The sequence below is a fragment of the Somniosus microcephalus genome, chromosome 3, assembly GCF_052327205.1.
Source record: "Somniosus microcephalus isolate GS21.2 chromosome 3, FLI_Smic_1.0, whole genome shotgun sequence".
Lineage (NCBI taxonomy): Eukaryota > Metazoa > Chordata > Chondrichthyes > Squaliformes > Somniosidae > Somniosus > Somniosus microcephalus.
The window spans coordinates 133,460,393-133,481,185 of record NC_140989.1 but is presented as its reverse complement, the minus strand read 5'-3'; the positions used below and the strand labels follow the sequence as shown (position 1 = coordinate 133,481,185).

At 45.9% G+C, this 20,793-nt stretch overlaps 1 protein-coding gene across 1 annotated transcript in view; it reads left to right on the top strand.

Moving 5' to 3' along the window:
- Positions 1-20,793, top strand: part of pcsk2 (proprotein convertase subtilisin/kexin type 2) — a 153,955-nt gene that overhangs the window by 89,944 nt on the left and 43,218 nt on the right. The window contains exons 6-8 of the mRNA XM_085981639.1: positions 9,258-9,334; positions 12,386-12,474; positions 16,173-16,348. Of these exons, the coding sequence (XP_085837765.1) occupies positions 9,258-9,334; positions 12,386-12,474; positions 16,173-16,348 (342 nt within the window). The remainder of the gene's footprint in view (positions 1-9,257; positions 9,335-12,385; positions 12,475-16,172; positions 16,349-20,793) is intronic.

Sequence of the window (20,793 nt, the reverse complement as noted above, 5' to 3'; positions counted from 1 at the left end):
ATTAGCGCCATCAGCCGATAATCGCACCCCAAACGGGACGATACCAAATTTCTCCCCCTAAGTGTTTAAGCTGAGATCCATATGCACTGTGCCCTCCTTGGAAGATCCTCTGGCCACATTAACTGAGCACTTATAACATCTCTTCCTCAACTGAGATATATACCAGCAGGATGAGAACCATTTATACCCTCTCATCCTAGTCCTCAGAATCGGAGGAAGAGCAGCTACGGCAGCAGCAGAATGAGGCACAACAGCAGCACCAACAACCTTCAACCTTCTCCTCACCCACTTGATGTTGCACAGGGCAGAAGGTGTCAGCGCAGGGCTGCACCTCACCACAGGAGATACCCCCAACACAGGGTTTACAGGCCGAGGATGTACTTCCTCAACATGAGTGAGCAGCAGTGCCAAAGGAGGCTGAGACTTGCACGAGAGGTAGTCAGTGACATCTGTACAATGCTGCACCAAGACCTCGAGCCCAGAGGAGCGGGTGGACACTCCTTACCAGTGGCTGTCAAAGTCACCACCGCACTCAACTTCTTTGCTTCAGGGTCCTACCAGGGATCATCAGCAGACATCAGCGGCATCTCCCAGTTGGCCACACACACAGTTGCATTATGCAGGCTACCGATGTCCTCTTTGAAAAGTTGCACAATTACATCCACTTCTCCACAAATGAAGTAAGTGTTACCGTGCGTATGGTTGGTTTTGCAAATGTGACAGGCTTCCCAAGGGTGCAGGGCATCGTAGACTGCACACATGTGGCCATTAGGGCACCCCTTCACACCCCAGCTGTATTTGTCAACCACAAGAGCTTCCACTCCCTTAACGTCCAGCTGGTGTGTAACCACAGGAAGAACATTATGCATGTTTGCGCCAAGTTCCCTGGCAGTTGCCATGACTCGTTCATCCTGCGGCAGTCTACTGTGCCTCAGCTCTTCAATCCGCCAAGACAACTTTCCGGATGGCTACTTGGAGACAAGGGCTATCCCCTGAAGACGTGGCTAATGACACCGATGAGGAGGCCATCAAATGAAGCTCAGTAGCAGTACAATGTGAGCCACATTTCCACCAGAAGCATCATTGAGCAAACCATCGGCTTGCTCAAAATGCAATTCAGATGCCTCGACAGATCTGGTGGAGCCCTACAGTACGCATCAGCCAGGGTCTCCAGAATCATTGTCGTCTGCTGTGCCGTGCACAACATCGCACAGCAGCGTGGCTTACCGCTGCCTGAGGAACAAGTGGCTCAGCGCACAGACTCCTCGGAACAGGAGGACGAGGAGTAGGAGGAGGAGGCGGCGGCAGATGAGGGACACCTTGCGGAGGCGGATGTACCAATTCCACCAGCACGCGACCACATTGCTGACCGTGAGGCCAAATTCGCACAAGTTTACGTATCAAACACATGTGGCTGGCACATGGAAATGAATGTCTGGATGACCTTCTTAACACACCATACATCATCTGTACAATAAACTGGTTTCCTATCACTCTCACCACCATGAAAGGCGCCCTGACCCCTCACTGTGCAACTTCCATTTCTGAGCACACATAGGCCAAATCTTCAATTCTTTGTAACTTTATTGAACAAAAGTGATAGCAATCAGGGTGACAAACTTTACTTTGTAAGAGAAGAAAACACCCAAGTGACTACTCTTGTGACTATTTGTGTGTTAACTTTCTTTTACGCGTGCTTCTACATGGTGCTTCCCCTGTGGCTTCAGCAGATGTAGAGGCACCTTGCTCACTTCTATGCTGCGTCTGCTTAGACGTCTTTGGTGGACGTCCTCCTGGTTTGGGAGCCTGGGAGGGCTCCGCATAGTCTGCTCTTCCTGCGGCTGTGCAGGGGCTGAGACGGCCATCTCAGTTGGGTGAGGAATCTGGGGCTCTGACTGAGGGCTCTGCAGTGGCATGGTCGTTTGAGCGCTTGGAGAGTAGCCCACATTTCCTTGTTGTCGACCACCAACATCCCTCTCATGGGTCACCCGCACTTCAGTGCTAGCAAGTGGCTGGTGAGCACCTTGCTGCACATCAGTGGGGCCATGAGGACCCATCTCTGTACTGACAGTCCTCATAATAGGGACGTCCATGTACCTCTGATGCCTCTCCTCAATAGATGCCCATCTATCCTCCATAGCAGACCATCTATTTAGAAGAGTCACCATGCTCTGTTGAATCTTGCGATTTATGTCCTCCATGGAGGTTGCCATCCTTTCCAGGGCAGCACGTTCATTCACCATTGCATCCACCACGGCAGTGCTCATGTTTGAGATGGACTCCTCCATTCTCTGCACACTGGCAGTTACCGTGGATGCAAACCCTCTCTTTCTGGATGGCCCCAGAGGCATAGCGTCTACATGCAGCTGAGCAGAGCTAGGAGCCTCCTGCGACCTCCGACGAGGACTCTCCACTGCTGTCCCTGTCTCCACCATCTGCTTATGCTCACTTGTGAGTTGTGATACACCAGGTGACAACACTATTCTATGTTGTGAAGGACCCACCGAGGTGTGTGTTCCTGCGCTGGAGCTGGGTGCGCTGATGGCTGGTGACACTGCTCCCTCAGAGGCTGGAGGTTCCCCTGCCTTACCGCCTGCTGCTAACAACAGCACAAAGGAAATGAAAAGCAAAGGCTACATGGACCCCTTAAAACCAACTGAAGCGATGACGTCAGCAGAGGTGAGCAGCAGACCCACACCCACTGATTAAGCCCGCCGTGCGCGCTACCCGGCCCAATGAGCCCAGTTAAGGAAAAGTTGTTATTTGGGAGCGGCTGAAAATGGCAGCGGGACCGGAACCTGCCCACCAGCCAGCCTGACTCCAACCCGCCTCCTGTGGCAAAATCGCGGCCAAAGTGTTCCACACACAAACAAAAGTTAAGAATCTGATAAATAATGAATCACAGGAAATTGTCCTCAACACCTATAAATTGTTTCGTAGTCATTAATTCTTTTCAAAATTGTATTCTTTTTGAACTGGCAACTTTTAATTTTAATCATGTGTGTTGCAATTTGCAGCACAAATATATTCTGTTTCGCAACCTCGGCGTCCTATTTGACACAGAGCTGATTGTAATGTATGTACCTTTAAGGGGGGAACTACTTTTTACAGCTCATGTATGCTGTAGTACCGGCAGTGACCACACCTGTATATAACGTTGAGTAGTAATCTGTACAGATCAGTTGCAGTTTGAGCCACGTTGAGTAAACACCTATTGTACCGTTCTCCGCAGTCCGTTTCTTATTATACACGGACGTAACATTGGCGACGAGGCAGGTTCGAACCTACCTGCAACTCTGCATCACCTCCCGGGGATTCGTTCCTGGAGATCAGTGGATTGGAGGTCAAGGCCAGAGACTCGGGCGTCGACCACGGGCAACCGCCCAGTCATCCAGCAGAGACTCGAGAATCGCGGGGGAGGCAGTCGAGAGCCAGGCTTGGCTTTCCAGTTGAGGTGGTCCAGCGAAAGGGGCTGGCAACAGGTAGTGCGCAGACCCTTCCCGGACAGCGGCGGGTTAGAGCCCGACTGAGCGGCACGGCAAAGGGCCGAGCAGCATCGATGGGGAGAGAGAGAGAGGGCAGAGCACACAGGGCGCAGCCGGTGTTCAGGGGCCGAGCAGCATTGGAGAGAGGGAGAGAGAGATGCGCAGAAACCTACAGGGCGCCGCCATTGCCACGAGAACCGCCGGGAGCGGCGTCGGCAGCAGCGGGGGAGGAAGGAAAGCGCGGGAGACGCCATTTTAAGCCATTGGGAGACGCCATTTTAAACCACACCCAAAATGCCGAAGAGTGGCAGTATCACCGCATTTGACAATGAAGTCGAAGATTGGACTACATATGTCGAACGAATAGAGGTGTACTGCAAGGCAAATGAGGTGTTAGATGACAAGAAAGCGTCGGTATTGTTAAATTTAATGGGTGCAAAGATGTATGGTTTATTACGAAATCTAGTAACCCCAACGAAGCCAATGGAAAAGAGTTTTGAAGACATAGTAACGATACTACAGGAACATTTAAACCCCACACCGCTGCTGATAGCAGAAAGATTCAAGTTTCACAAACGGAACCAGCATAAGGATGAAAGCAATGCTGATTATTTAACAGAACTGCACAAACTATCGAAACACTGCCAGTTTGGAGCGGGACTGGCAGATACCTTAAGGGACAAGTTTGTGTGTGGGCTTCAAAGTGATGGAACCCAGAAACGGCTTTTATCTGAAAAGGACCTTACGCTGGAAAAGGCTTTCAGCATTGCGGTATCATATGAAGCAGCAGCACGGGGTGCTGCAGAGATACAACAGAGACCGCAAGAATATGGCACAAACGAAATGTCATATGGAACAGAGAAGTGCTATCGCTGCGGCAGAAGAACACACGACCAGAATGATTGCTGGTTCAAAGACAAAGTGTGCAGACAGTGTGGAAAAGTAGGACACATAGCACGAGTCTGCAGGTCGGGAAAGAAAACCAGCAATAAGAAACCGACCAAAGGGAAGTACAAGAAGGTACATAAGATAATGGAGAATAGTTCAGACGAACAAAAGAGTGATAACGACTCCGAAAGCAGGGAACTGAGTTGTCTGAAACTACATAATGTGATCACAATGGAGGATCACCGAACCATTTGGGTCACTCTCAAGATAGCAGGAGTCCAGGTAAAGATGGAATTGGACACAGGATCAGCTCTAACAGTCATAAACCGACGGGACTACGAGCGGCTATTCTCATACATACCCTTGACAGACACAAAAATTATTTTGAAGACGTACACGGGGCAAAAAGTCTACCCCAAAGGAAAAATAAGGGTGACCGTTATATATAACGGTAAGGAAACACCAAAACTAAACCTGTATGTATTGCAAGATGAAGGACCACCATTACTGGGACGTGAATGGATCCGGAAAATACAACTGGATTGGCATTCCATACAGGCACTGACTGTGGCTGACAAAAAGGATGACGACGTCACACCTGGGCGACTGTCAAAGATCCTAACTGACGCGAAAGAAGCGTTCCAGCAAGGACTCGGAACACTAAAAGGCATGACAGCGACGATTAAAATTGCAGGAAACGCAAGCCCAAAATTTTTTAAGGCCAGACCGGTACCTTATGCGATCCGCCCAGCCGTCGAAGCAGAGCTGGAGAGTCTGGAATGTTCAGGTGTACTGTCCAAGGTAGACTGGAGCGAGTGGGCTACACCGATCCTCCCTGTGATGAAAAAGTCATTGAGCAGTGCGCCTGGGGAACCAAGGAAGGTTCGCATCTGTGGGGACTTTAAGGTAACAGTGAACCTGGTCCTTCACACCGTACAATATCCACTTCCGCGGATTGAAGATATTTTCGCCTCGCTATCTGGAGGGAAACGCTTCAGTAAGATTGATCTGGCCCAGGCGTATCTGCAAATGGAGGTAGAAGAAGCATCAAAAAAATACCTCACAATCAACACCCATAAAGGTCTCTACCAATACAACCGGCTGGTATTCGGGGTAGCATCAGCTCCGGCTATTTGGCAGAGGGCAATGGAACAAGTCCTGCAAGGGATCCCAGGGACCCAGTGTTATTTGGACGACATCCTGGTCACGGGCGAAAATGACAGTGATCACCTTGCCAACCTGGAGCAGGTGCTCACTAGATTGCAGGAATATGGGCTCCGAGCTAACTGCCCCAAATGCGAGTTTTTTAGAAAACAGATCTCGTATTGTGGCCACGTTATCGATAAAGAGGGGTTACATAAGTCCCCAGAGAAGATTGAGGCAGTAGTCAAGGCTCCAGCACCGGAAAATGTGTCACAACTGAGGTTGTTCCTCGGGCTGGTAAACTACTACCATAAGTTCTTGCCAAATTTGTCTACAATACTGCACCCACTGAACACCCTACTGCAAACTGGGGTGCCATGGAAGTGGAGTGACGAATGTAGATGAGCTTTCCAGAAGAGCAAAACACTAATCACATCGAAAGAGGTATTGGCCCATTACAACGCAGCATTACCAATTCGGTTGGCATGTGATGCGTCACCCTACGGCATTGGAGCGGTGCTGTCGCACAAATTCTCGGACGGCTCAGAGAGGCCAATAGCCTTTGCGTCACGATCACTAACCTCAGCCGAGCGTAACTACGCCCAGATTGACAGGGAGGCACTCAGCCTAGTGTGGGGAGTGTAAAAGTTCAATCACTATCTGCACGGGCAGAAGTTCACCTTGCTGACTGATCACCAGCCTCTTGTCTCCATTTTTAATCCGAAGAAGGGCGTTCCGGTGATGACTGCGCAACGACTACAAAGATGGTCACTTTTTCTAGGGGCGCACCACTATGAGATTGAATGTAAGGGCACGAAAAAGCATGGAAATGCTGATGGGCTATCACGCCTGCCACTGCCTACTGCGGAGGAAGCACCAGCAGTGGATCCTGTCGAAATATTCCATTCGACTATAGTTGAATACCTACCAGTAACTAACGCTTGTATCAAAAAGGAAACCCGAAATGACCCGACACTGTCTCGGGTATATGATTTGACGGTGAAGGGATGGCCAGCACATGGCGACAAGGAGAGAACAGCTGTCAGTGTGCCAGGGGGACCTTGATGTGTGGATCCCGAGTGGTAATTCCACCCAAGTTAAGGGATAGAGTGCTCAATGAGCTTCATGAGGGTCATCTGGGAGGGGTAAAAACGAAAAGCCTTGCCAGGGCTTATGTGTGGTGGCCGGGAATCGATAAACAAATCGAGGACCTGACCAAGAGCTGCTCAGGATGCCAGAAAGTCCAAAATGCACCACCACAGGCCCCTCTACACCCATGGGAGTGGCCCTCATCTCCATGGCAACAGGTGCATATTGATTTTGCTGGTCCAGTCATGGACTCAATGTTTTTAATCGCCGTGGATGCGCACTCGAAATGGCCTGAGGTCATCAAAATGTCCTCCACCACCACGGAGAAAACTATTGCAGTCCTACGGACCATTTTTGCCAGGAATGGCTTGCCAGAACAGATTTGCTCCGACAACGGACCACAGTTTGTGTCCGAAGAGTTCCGGAGGTTCTTGAAAAAGAATGGGGTAAGGCATTACACATCCGCCCCGTATCATCCAGCCACAAATGGATTGGCTGAGAGGTTCGTACAAACCTTTAAGAAGGCAATAAAGGCTATGTACAATGACAACATTCCGCTGCAGCACAAGGTGGACAATTTCCTGTTCGCCTACCGGAATGCGACACATGCAGTCACCAACCAGGCCCCAGCCATGATGTTCTTTAACCGAAGTTTAAGATCTCGCCTGGATTTGCTCAGACCAAACGTACGAAGAGATGTTGAGAGTAAGCAATTCCAGCACATCAATGAGAAGCCAACAAGGAACTTCAATGTAGGGCAACCAGTCTTGGCCCGCGACTACCGAACAGAAAAATGGCAGCCAGGAACGATATGCACACGGCAGGGCCCACTAATGTACACAGTGGACGTTGGGGAGAGCATCGTGAGACGCCATGCTGACCAGATCCTAGAGTCACAGGAACAAGTCAACCCCATGCCTCGCCCATACGTACCTGGTGATGAACCCGATGTACAGGTAGCATCTACCCCAGAAACAGTAGCATCGGAAGCTGATGAACCAACCGACGACAGGGGGCCAGAATCGCCTCCGCACCAAGAGCAAGACACTCGGGAAAGGCACTATCCAGAAAGGATCAGGAAGCCTCCCCAAAGACTGAATTTATAAATAGACAATTTTCAGCTAATGTTGCATGTTAAAAGTGTTAATTGTAATTAGTTTGATATTTAATTGTTAAATGAGTGTTATGGTACTGTTAATCTAAAAGGGGAGGAATTGTAATGTATGTACCTTTAAGGGGGGGAACTACTTTTTACAGCTCATGTATACTGTAGTACCGGCAGTGACCACACGTGTATATAACGTTGAGTAGTAATCTGTACAGATCAGTTGCAGTTTGAGCCACGTTGAGTAAACACCTATTGTACCGTTCTCCGCAGTCCGTTTCTTATTATACACGGACGTAACACTGATCTTTTGACCCCATATCCTCTCCATCACCAAGCCTACTTCCACCTCCGTAACGTTGCCTGACTCCACCCCTGCCTCAGCTCATCTGCCGCTGAAACCCTCATCCATGCCTTTATTACCTCTGAATTTGACTATTCCAATGCTCTCCTGGCCAGCCTTCCATCTTTGCACCCTCTGTAAACTTGAGTTCATCCAAAACTCTTCTGCCCTTATCGTAACTTGCACCAAGTCTTGTTCGCCCATCACCCCTGTGCTCGCTGACTTACATTGGCTCCCGGTCCGGCAATGCCTTGATTTTAAAACTCTCATCCTTGTTTTCAAATCCCTCCATGGTCTTTCCCCTCCCTAACTCTGTAACCTCCTCCAGCCCTATAACCCTCTAAGACCTCTGGGCTCCTCCAATTCTGGTCTCTTGCTCATCACCATTGTCGGCTATGCCTTCAGCTGCCAAGGCCTGAAGCTCTGGAATTCCCTCCCTAAACCTCTCCGCCTCTCTCTCCTCCTTTTAAGAAGATCCTTAAAACCAACCTCTTTGACCAATCTTTTGGTCACCTGTCCCAATATCCCCTTATGTGGCTCGGTGTCAATTTTTCTTTGATAACTCCCCTGTGAAGCACCTTGTGATGTTTTATTATGTTAAAGACGCTATATAAATGCAAGTTGTTGTTTCCTTTCAAATATATCTTGTGGCAACGAAGTTGATCTTCAACAGCTCAGTGGCCACTACTTTAAATTGACTTATTGTTTAATTGACTTATTGACCTGTTTTACAAGCAAAGGCTAAAGGTTAACATTACTACATGATAAAGAGAAATCAATAGTGGTATCACATTCGTGGACTCCGGACAGTCTTTTTAACCCTTTCCTCACAGTACATTTATTGTTTTCTTGAACTATATACCTATGCTTCGATGCTAGGTAATGGTCTCTCCAACAGGATGTAGCAACCAATGCAAATTGCTTCCAGTTTGTCTGCACTGTTTGGGATGATCATATTACGTACGTGCAAAAATGTGATAACTCATATTTTGTGTGTTGCTCCCTCTGCAAAAAAAATCTGTTGTTATAATTCTATGCAAAATGTTCAGTTTTGCATTACTGTATTTGATTTCCAAGTGGAGGGACCTTGTATAAAGAAAAGAAACGAGATCATTTAAAAGAAAAAGTCATAATAGTCAATTATTTTTAAGTAAATACATTTCATCTTTAAAAGTTTACATTTTTGTATATATATCCCTTACAGAATGCAGAAGCCAGCTATGACTTCAGCAGCAATGATCCATATCCATACCCCCGCTACACAGATGATTGGTTTAACAGGTAATTTAGACACAACTTGGTCATTCTTTAGTGGTGCCAGGAAACCATTAGCGGGCTGGTTGAATCATGGAGTGCCCAGTTTATAAATATGCTAGGTAAACTCAGACAGTGGAGAGCAGTGAGTGTCTGTGTTACGTTTGGTATTGATTTTTTAAAACATGCATTTCATGCAAAGCATTTTAAAGCACTTTATGTTACAATGTTTATCTACAGCAATATGTATATTTTTATATTCCGCTGAGCTTTTTTAATCTATTAACTTGTATTTAAGTTACTGTACTAACACTAACACACCAGAAAATGTCCCCGATTGTACTATTTTCCAGATAGTTACAGTTGTGAAATATTTGTCAGTTTTGTGTTTAAGAGATAAGCTTGAAGACTTTGCAAAATCACCTACCAGATATTTAGAAAATAATCACCAATTCCACTGCCACCGCCGCCCCCCCCACCCCTCAGGAAATAATTGAGTAGATTTAAAATCGTAACACTTAAAAAATAATTCTGTCAGATAATGCCGATATAACAACAGTCAAAGGTAATTTATTATGTGAATTGATTGGATATATTTTGTTGTGATAAAATGTGTACAGATGAAAGTACTGTATCATTTTGATTACAATATTTACCCTTGCACTTCAAAAAATAAATAATGATATTTAAAATACTTTTTAAAACACTGACAGAATTGAATAGTATAGTATCGTTTTGATGCCTGCAGCAGAGGCGTAGATGTAATATACAAGAGAAAGAGCTTGTAAAAGCTGCACACATTATATACTTGTCAAAATTCTCATCTAATGTTAAAATTTCTAACAATAAATGATACCAGAACTGAAAGATTATACCTATCAAGTCTGCTTCCCCTGGCTAGAGAGTCTAGAACTAAGGGTCATAGTCTCAGGATAAGGGGTCGGCCATTTAGGACTGAGATGAGGAGAAATTTCTTCACTCAGAGTGTCATGAATCTTTGGATTTCTCTACCCCAGAGGCCTTGGATGCTCAGTTCTTGAGTATATTCAAGGCTGAGATCGATAGATTTTTGGATACTTAGGGAATCAAGGGATCTGAGAATAGTGCGGGAAAGCAGACTTCAGGTAGAAGATCAGCCATGATTTTATTGAATGATAGCGCAGGTTCGAGGGGTGGAATGGCCTACTCCTGTTTCTGATTTCTTATGTTCTTATCAGGATAGATTGAACAAGCTGGGGCTCTTTTCTCTAGAAAAGAGAAGGCAGAGGGAAGACCTGTTCGAGGTCTTTAAGATTATGAAAGGGTTCGATATGGTAGAGGTAGAGAAGATGTTTCCACTTGTGGGGGGAGACCAAAACTAGGGGCCATAAATATAAGTTAGTCACTAATAAATCCAATAGGGAATTCATGAGAAATGTCTTTACCCAAAGAGTGGTTAGAATGTGGAACTCGCTACCACGAAGAGTAGCTGAGGCGAATAGCATAGATGCATTTTCAAGGGAAGCTAGGTAAACACATGAGGGAGAACGGAATAGAAGGATATGCTGATAGGGTTAGATGAAGAGGGGTGGGTGGAAGCTCATGTAGAGCATAAATGGCAGCATAGACCAGTTGGGCCGAATGGCCTATTTATGTGCTGTACATTCTATGTACTGTAATATGCATGGCCCAGAATTTCCTCGGAGCTGCTCCCACTCCACTGCCGTAGCTTTGCCGGAAGTGCGGTGAAAACGACATTTCTGCATCTAAACAGGATCTCCCCAGGAGCAGGTCTGAGTAAATTCTGGGCCTTCAGTATTTCAAGAGAATCATTTTCAATATTCATTGCGGTTGTCCTTGTAAGTAACTTTCTCCACGGTATACGTCCAGTTTTGTGAAAAAAGCGCAGCTAAGCCACTCGATGTTTTAATTATCATCAAAAGATGTGATCAGAGCATCATTGGACTAGTTGTACATTGCATTGGTGCTACTAACTAACTGTCCAGTGGCACTATTTGCAAAAATGTTGATAATTCAAGGAGATGGCTGCTGGCAAACAGCTAGATAATATGTATACACATGATATACCAACACAAGGAAGAACATTATGAGACATTTAGTAAAGGACTGATCTATTGGTAATATTCAACAGTTTATTTGCAGTCAGGGACTGCTCAAGATGAGCATAATCTGTATTTATTGTTCTACTCTTGGGCACAGTTGTTGCTGTATTAACAATCTGCTACAATGGGCTGTACATTTCCGTAGTAATAATTAAGACATCCACAGCCTTAATTACAATTTTTCACAGTAGCCGATATATCATGGCACACAGTTAGATTTGGAACTCCCTAAGTATTGTAGTAACTTGGTATTTGAGATATTTTTGTTAAGTCTATATTTCCACGCTGTGCACAGCGAGACTGATCATTTTGTTTCTTCCATTTCCTCATTTAAAATCCTTGCTAAGTAACACCGTGTCATTATTACACATGTTTCTTGATTGGGTGGCAATGTTTTCAGATTTAATGAATAAAATAGAAGCAAAATGCAATGTTGCCTTGTTTGTAGTTTGTTATTTTCCACAAAATATGGACATTTAACCCATTATTCGCAAAAAATATGAAAATGGAACCATGAGGGAGATTTAGAGTATGGTGCCGAATAAGGAATCTGTCCAAACATTTCACGTATGACTTACTTAAAAGAAGAAAATTGTTGAAGTTTTAAAAGAATAAAGTTTCCTGAAAAAACAAACTCGCTTAGCAGAAACCTGGCGGGTGGGCAGTTAAAATTGCCCTGGCTCTTACCTGTCCAAAAGCCGCCATGATCGTAACATCTGCAATTTTAACCTGCTCTCCGGAGCAGGCAGCGAGGACACATGCCCGGAGCCAACAGGGTCCTTCTTTACATATGCATGTTGCGGCCCGATGACATCATTGAGACCCGACTGTAATTTTAACTCAGGCCTGAGCGGGGAATCCACCTGGAGTTAAAATCGCAGCTTAAATTGTTTGTAAAACAATGGTATTATAGTTAGAAAAGAATAATTGAAGAGTGATAATTTTTGGCTAATGATTATTGAAACTTCTTCTGCAGCCACGGAACTCGATGTGCTGGTGAAGTATCTGCTGCTGCCAACAACAACATATGTGGTGTAGGGGTGGCTTACACCTCAAGAGTGGCAGGTATGGCATATCTTTAAAGCAAGAGGAATAAAACAAAGGAGTCATAAAACTGCACATTTTATTGTATGAATACAAAGCAAAATTAAGTAATCAAGAGTAAAATAACTTTATTTTTTAGAAAAAAAATCATTCCTTAAAGATTGAGGGGTAAAAATTAATCTTAAGCAGTGGCACAAAACGGTGGTATTGAATGGGCTGTCCGTTATACGTAGTGCCTGATATTTAATTCCATTGACTACAATGGAACTGAATATTAGGTGCTGTGTATAACGGGCCACCACCCGAGACAAATTTTTACCCTTGAATGTTAATTAATTTTGTCTGATTACACCTCAGTGAAGCCCCTTGGGATGTTTTTCTACACTGAAGTCGCCAAATAAATGCGCGTTGTTGTCAATATTATAGTAATTGAATTTCATTTTGCTGTTGATTTTTATTTTAAATGAATAGCATTTGTCTATGATTTGATGGTTCTTTGAACTAAAATGTAAATGAAAATTCATTTGCAATGCAACGAGTCTTCAGTATTCAATAATAATCTGCAAACGTTATGCTGAAGCACATGATGTAGTCCATGCCCGCATGAAACAAGACCTGGACGACATTCAGGCTTGTAGCAAGTGGCAGGTAATGACTATCTCCAACAAGCGAGAGTTTAACCACCGCCCCTTGACATTCAAACGGCATTACCATCGTCGAATCCCCCACCATCAACATCCTGGGGGTCACCATTGACCAGAAACTCAACTGGACCAGCCACATAAATACTGTGGCAACAAGAGCAGGTGAGAGGCTGGGTATTCTGTGGCGAGTGTCTCACCTCCTGACTCCCCAAAGCCTTTCCACCATCTACAAGGCACAAGTAAGGAGTGTGATGAAATACTCTCCACTTACCTGGATGAGTGCATCTCCAACAACACTCAAGAAGCTCGACACCATCCAGGACAAAGAAGCCTGCTTGATTGGCACCCCATCCACCACCTTAAACATTCACTCCCTCCACCACCGGTGTACCGTGGCTGCAGTGTGTACCATCTACAAGATGCACTGCAGCAACTCGCCAAGGCTTCTTCGGCAGCACCTCCCAAACCCGTGATCTCTTCCACCTAGAAGGACAAGGGCAGCAGGCACATGGGAACACCACCACCTCCAAGTTCCCCTCCAAGTCACACACCATCCTGACTTAGAAGTATATCGCCGATCCTTCATCGTCGCTGGGTCAAAATCCTGGAACTCCCTACCTAACAGCACTGTGGGAGTACCTTCACCACACGGACTGCAGCGGTTCAAGAAGGCGGCTCACCACCACCTTCTCAAGGGCAATTAGGGATGGGCAATAAATGCTGGCGTTGCCAGCGATGCCCACATCCCATAAATGAAATTTTTAAAAATGGCATGCATGTTATTGCTGTGGTTGAACACTTCACCCACTCAGGCCTCCTGGGTTGCTGTGAGATTTGATTCCTGCTATGATCTCTAGGTATGTGACATAATTGAATAGTATAGTGTTGTTTTGATGCCTATAGCAGAGGCGTAGCTGTAATGTACAAGAGAAAGAGCTTGTAAAAACTGCACACGTTACATAATTTTCATAATTTAAGACTGATTTTGAGTGCTGGGTACATTGGGATAGTAATTGTTTTGTTGCAACACTGAGATATTGCCTGACATTAAATTGCCACGTACCATGCTCGAAGTGGCAAACCATTCCCACCAATCAATAGATACCACAATGCACTGCATTCCCTTGGCATTCTATTTTTTTTTCCCTCAATATTTTCTGTCTTATTCGGTAGCATCTGTTGGTTGGACAAATATTTCATCCGGTAGTTTACAGATGTATGTCCTTTAACAATACCACAAATGTTAGGTGTGCAGATACGAGATAACTTTGTCAATTTTGTGTGCCCTTATTTTCATAAAAAGATCCAGATAGAGGAATGGACGGGTAGACTTACAACAACAAGAGTAAACTAGAATTTTCTGACACAGTATCAAAGGCCATTGTTTGTAAGAGAAATGCATTCATCCCACGTTAGATTCTGAAAATCTCATCCCTATTTTCATTCATTCTACTAGCTCGCTATAAAATAAAGCCAGTAAACAAAATACCAACAAAGTCTTATTCCTTCAAATCTACATCTAATTGCAATAAAAATATGCAATCCCCAAAAATATTTGTCTTCCCTTCCAAATACAAAGGGGGGAGTTTTAACCTAAAATAAGGGTGGGTTTGGGACTGGAGGTTGTTAAATAGTTAAAAATCAGATTTCCGATCTTAACCCCGCTCACTTCTGGTTTTAACGGCGGCGGGACGGAGGCAGGCAGTCAATCCGCTCCCATGAGGCAGGACATCAATTTAAATATTATAATGAGGCTCAAAAACTTTTCTTAAACCTCCTTTTTTTTTAACTGCATCTGGTCGGATTTTACACACTTCGTAAAACCAGACAGTTACAGCAAGGTGGGGACTCTGCATCCAGGAGGTAAGTGCCTTTACACTTACCTCCTAGATCCAGGGTCCCTGCCTAGCCCACCCTCCGCGATCGGAGACCCTCCCACGAGGCCTCCAATCGCCTTCTCGGACCTCCGTCCTCACCCCCCCAACCATTGATCCTGAGGCTGGCTACGATCCTCCGGTGGCTGGCCCCAATCTGTTGCTTCCCCCCTGTTCCTTGATGGCCCCGATTGCTTGCCTGCCTCTCCCCCCCCACCCGGTCCCTCAATGCCTGCGAGGCTGCGATCCTCTCCCACCCCACTCCCGGTCTTCCAGAGACCCCGATCGCTTGCCAGCCTCCCTGACGGGTCGCTCAACGGCCGCGATTGTCTCTGTTGCCTCCCCTCGCCCCAGTCTTCCAGAGACCGACACCGGCCCTCACCTGATTGCTCCCTCCCTCCTCTGTGCGGCCTAGTGCCGCAGGCTTCTCCACCTGGCTGGATGTGGGTGGGAAACAGAGGCTTCAGATGCAAACCAGGCCTTGCTGTTAAAGTCGGCAGGGCTTGCTGGAAACTCGTTCTCCCAGCCTGCATCTGAGCGCCCCCCCACCCCAACCCGCTTTCCCCCTGAATTATGATTCACACAGTTGCTTCTGTCCTCATAATACAGGTTACACAGAAAATCGACCCGCCCTTCATACACAATTTAATTCACACACTGACAGTCGTTCGGTGATCAGCGATGGGCTGCACCCACTGAGCATGGCCACACTCCTAGCACCCTCTCCATTAAATATTCTGCAATGAGTATTGACGTAAGAAAACTACTAGGCACTTGGTCTAAGCATTAAACAAAGCTTTAATCAACTGTTTTATAACATGGAGGTCTAGTTGTGTCCTTCACTAATTCCTGTTAAGAATGTCCTGCGCAAGCTGGGCCCGTGCCCGAGTATTGATACTCTCCCTGGACAGCGCCACCCACAGGCCGCTCAGTTGATTCATGCCAAGTATGTATTTAAAAAAACATAGATCTCCAGCTGCCATGACTTACTGTTAATATAAATATATCATCAACTCAGGAAGAAACGGAGGAGGGGTGGGACACGTTTCCAATTTTCCTTTCTATTGCTAGATATGATTTTTTTTTAAATCAGCCACATATCCATATTAAATTAAAACTGCTTTATTTCCATTCAACTCTAACTAATACATTAAGAAATGAATCGAAGCTGTCTTTCACATGACCTCTTAATATCTCACAGGCATTCGTATGCTGGACCAGCCATTCATGACTGACATAATAGAAGCTTCTTCCATCAGTCACATGCCTCAGATTATAGACATCTACAGTGCGAGCTGGGGGCCAACTGATGATGGTAAAACTGTAGATGGACCTCGTGAGTTGACCTTGCAGGCCATGGCTGATGGTGTTAATAAGGTAAGAATGGAGGGTTGGGGAATTACAGAAACATCATCACTGCGACATGTTTGAACTGGTATGGAAAAGAGGAAGGCAGTTGCCGGCACAGATGTGATGGGCCGAATGTCCTCCTTCTGTGCTGTATGATTCTCTAATTGTAGTGTTGTCATGTGGTGGAAATTGTATACACATTCTTTTTTCTAAATTGCAAAGTTTTAATTTCAGGATTCCATATATACCAGTAAAATTAACCAGAGCTGGAACCTAACAGGTCATGTTGTTGACGAGGTAACTGCAGAGAGTGAAATATAAAGGACATTGCATTCTGCTGGAGATTTCAAAACTTATGCGATGCTGAATTTTATGTCAGCCACAGAAACAAAGGCTGGTGACTTGCCAAAATCTGTGGAACAGCCACACATAGTTATATGTCACATAATTTGTTAATCACGACAATGTTTTGGTGTAAGTGGATTGTATAAAAACAGAAATTATCCTAAAGGTGATCCTATGTAATAATCCTACAGAATTTTTATATGGCATTTTAGAATAGATTTGAAATCTGCAGGATTTTTTAAACTATGGTACTACTTACTACTTTCGTATGACGGGAAAAGCTTATAATGGAATGTCAAGTTTGGCTATCCATTCGATGGCCTCACCGAGTGGAGAAATGAGGTGCCTCCCACAACAGGTCTCAGTGGGCAGGCTGATGTGATGTGTTCCATGGTCTGGGACTCATGGCCACAGTCGCACTTCGGGTCGTCCCTCACCTTCCACTTGTGGAGCAGGAGGCCGCATCGTCCAGGCCCTGTGCAGATTGGGTTGAACGCTGTCCACGGTCTTCGAGGGAGCTCGAAGCCAGGGATCTCTGCTTTTGGGTCAGTGATGAGGTCCTGGTTCTTTATGTTGCAGGTGTCCCATGATTCATCCATCTGGATAGTGGGTGATACCAGCTGCATGAATATTGGCTGCTGTTTCCCAGAATGGCCGGCGCGACTTTAAGTGCTTTTGTGGTGGGTTTTTCAAGACTTCAACTCCTTAACTTTTGATTACTGAAATACTTCTTCCAGTTTTGAAAATGCCAATGGCTCCTTCCTATAACAGGGTAGTATTTCATTCTGTCCATTTATAGTCAGTCAGGCAATCTAAGCAACAAATTTAATAGTCCACCAAAATGTTTCTGTTCTGCAGGCTGCATTAACAACTAACTAATGTGATTTGTCTCCCTTACAGAGACAGGACTATTCCCATTGATCACTAAAGCCTGAAATTATTGTGTAAGGGAAAGCAGAAACAACTTCATAAACAAAGGATTCAGTGCACATAGAGCATATAGCAGGTCTTATTTTCTGAGTATTAATTAAAAAAGTTATCCACATCTGCAGTTGTTCACTGCTATACAGGACCTCGTCTCTCCCTATCTCTCTAGCCTCCTCCAGCCCTACAACCCTCCGAGATCTCTCCAATTCTGGCCTCTGGCACATCCCTGATTTTAATCGCTCCACCATTGGTGGCCGTGCCTGTTAGATCCGTGTATCTTGATGTTGTGTCCTTCAATAATTAGACAAGAGACTGCAGGGAACGATCAACAGGTGTTTACTGAATGAGGGTTACTCTAGAACTAACTGTACAGATCCCTACTCAGGGTTTATATACAGGTGTGGTCACTGCCGGTACTACAGTATACAGGAGCTGTAAAAAGTAGTTCTCCCCTTAAAGGTACATACATTACAATTCCTCCCCTTTTAGATTAACAGTACCATAACACTCATTTAACAATTAAATATCAAACTAATTACAATTAACACTTTTAACATGCAACATTAACTGAAAATAGTCTATTTATAAATTCAGTCTTTGGGGAGGCTTCCTGATCCTTTCTGGATAGCGCCTTTCCCGAGTGTCTTGCTCTTGGTGCGGAGGCGATTCTGGCCCCCTGTCGTCGGTTGGTTCATCCGCTTCCGATGCTACTGTTTCTGGGGTAGATGCTACCTGTACGTCGGGTTCATCACCAGGTACGTATGGGCGAGACATGGGGTTGACTCGTTCCTGTGACTCTAGGATCTGGTCAACATGTCGCCTCACAATGTTCTCCCCAACATCCACTGTGTACATTAGTGGCCCCTGCCGTGTGCATATCGTTCCTGGTTGCCATTTCTCTGTTCGGTAGTCGCGGGCCAAGACTGGTTGCCCTACATTGAAGCTCCTTGTCGGCTTCTCATTGATGTGCTGGAATTGCTTATTCTCAACATCTCTTCGTACATTTGGTCTGAGCAAATCCAGACGAGATCTCAGCCTTCGGTTAAAGAACATCATGGCCGGGGCCTGGTTGGTGACTGCATGTGTCACATTTCTGTAGGCTAACAGGAAATTGTCCACCTTATGCTGCAGTGGAATGTCGTCATCGCACATGGCCTTTACTGCTTTTTTAAAGGTTTGTACAAACCTCTCAGCCAATCCATTTGTGGCTGGATGATACGGGGCGGATGTGTAATGCCTTACCCCATTCCTTTTCATAAATCTTCAAAACTCTTCGGACACAAACTGTGGTCCGTTATCAGAGCAAATCTGCTCTGGCAAGCCGTTCCTGGCAAAAATGGTCCGTAGGACTGCAATAGTTTTCTCCGTGGTGGTGGAGGACATTTTGATCACCTCAGGCCATTTCGAGTGCACATCAACTGCTATTAAGAACATTGAGTCCATGAATGGACCAGCAAAATCAATATGCACCCGTTGCCATGGAGAGGAGGGCCACTCCCATGGGTGTAGAGGGGCATGTGGTGGTGCATTTTGGACCTTCTGGCATCCTGAGCAGCTCTTGGTTAGGTCCTCGATTTGTTGATCGATCCCCGGCCACCACACATAAGCCCTAGCAAGGCTTTTCATTTTCACCCCTCCCAGATGGCCTTCGTGAAGCTCATTGAGCACTCTCTCCCTTAACTTGGGTGGAATTACCACTCGGGATCCACACATCACTGTCCCCTGGCATACTGACAGCTGTTCTCTTCTGGATGAGAATGCTGGCAACAGTGAGTCGCCATGTGCTGGCCATCCCTTCACCGTCAAATCATATACCCGAGACAGTGTCAGGTCATTTCGGGTCTCCTTCTCTATACCAGCGTTAGTTACTGGCAAGCATTCAATTATAGTTGAATGAAATATTTCGACAGGATCCACTGCTGGTGCTTCCTCCGCAGTAGGCAGTGTCAGGCGTGATAGCCCATCAGCGTTTCCATGCTGTTTCGTGCCCTTATACTCGATTTCATATTGGTGCGCCCCTAGAAAAAGGGACCATCTTTGTAGCCGTTGCGCAGTCATCACCGGAACGCCCTTCTTTGGATTAAAGATGGAGACAAGTGGTTGGCGGTCAGTCAGCAAGGTGAACTTCTGCCCGTGCAGATAGTGATTGAACTTTTTCACTCCCCACACTAGGCTGAGGGCCTCCCTGTCAATCTGGGCGTAGTTACGCTCGGCTGAGGTTAGTGACCGAGACGCAAAGGCTACTGGCCTCTCCGAGCCGTCCGAGAATTTGTGCGACAGCACCGCTCCAATGCCATAGGGTGATGCATCACACGCCAACCGAATTGGTAGTGCTGGGTTGAAATGAGCCAACACCTCTTTTGATGTGATCAATGCTTTGCTCTTCTGGAAAGCTCGTTTACATTCGTCACTCCACTTCCATGGTACCCCCGTTTGCAGTAGGGTCTTCAGTGGGTGTAGTACTGTAGACAAATTCGTCAAGAACTTATGGTAGTAGTTCACCAGCCCGAGGAACGACCTCAGTTGTGACAAAATTCCGGTGTTGGAGCCTTGACTACTGCCTCAATCTTTTCAGGGGACTTATGCAACCCCTCTTTATCAATAACGTGGTCACAATACGAGATCTGCTTCTGGAAAAACTCGCATTTGTGGCGATTAGCTCGGAGCCCATATTCCTTCAATCAAGTGAGCACCTGCTCCAGGTTGGCGAGGTGATCACTGTAATTTTCGCCCGTGACCAGGATATCATCCAAATAACACTGGGTCCCTGGAATCCCTTACAGGACTTGATCCATTGCCCTTTGCCAAATAGCCGGAGCTGATGCTACCCCGAACACCAGCCGGTTGTATTGGTAGAGACCTTTATGAGTGTTGATCGTGAGGTACTGTTTCGAGGCTTCTTCTACCTCCATTTGCAGGTACGCCTGGGCCAGATCAATCTTAGTGAAGCGTTTCCCTCCAGATAGCGAGGCGAAAATATCTTCAATCCGCAGAAGCCAATATTGTACAGTGTGAAGGACTGGGTTCACTGTCACCTTAAAGTCCCCACAGATGCGAACCTTCTTTGGTTCCCCTGGCGTATTACTCAACGACCTCTTCATTACAGGAACGATGGGTGTAGCCCACTCGCTTCAGTCCACTTTGGACAGTACTCCTGAATGTTCCAAACCTTCCAGCTCTGCTTCGACGGCTGGGCGGAT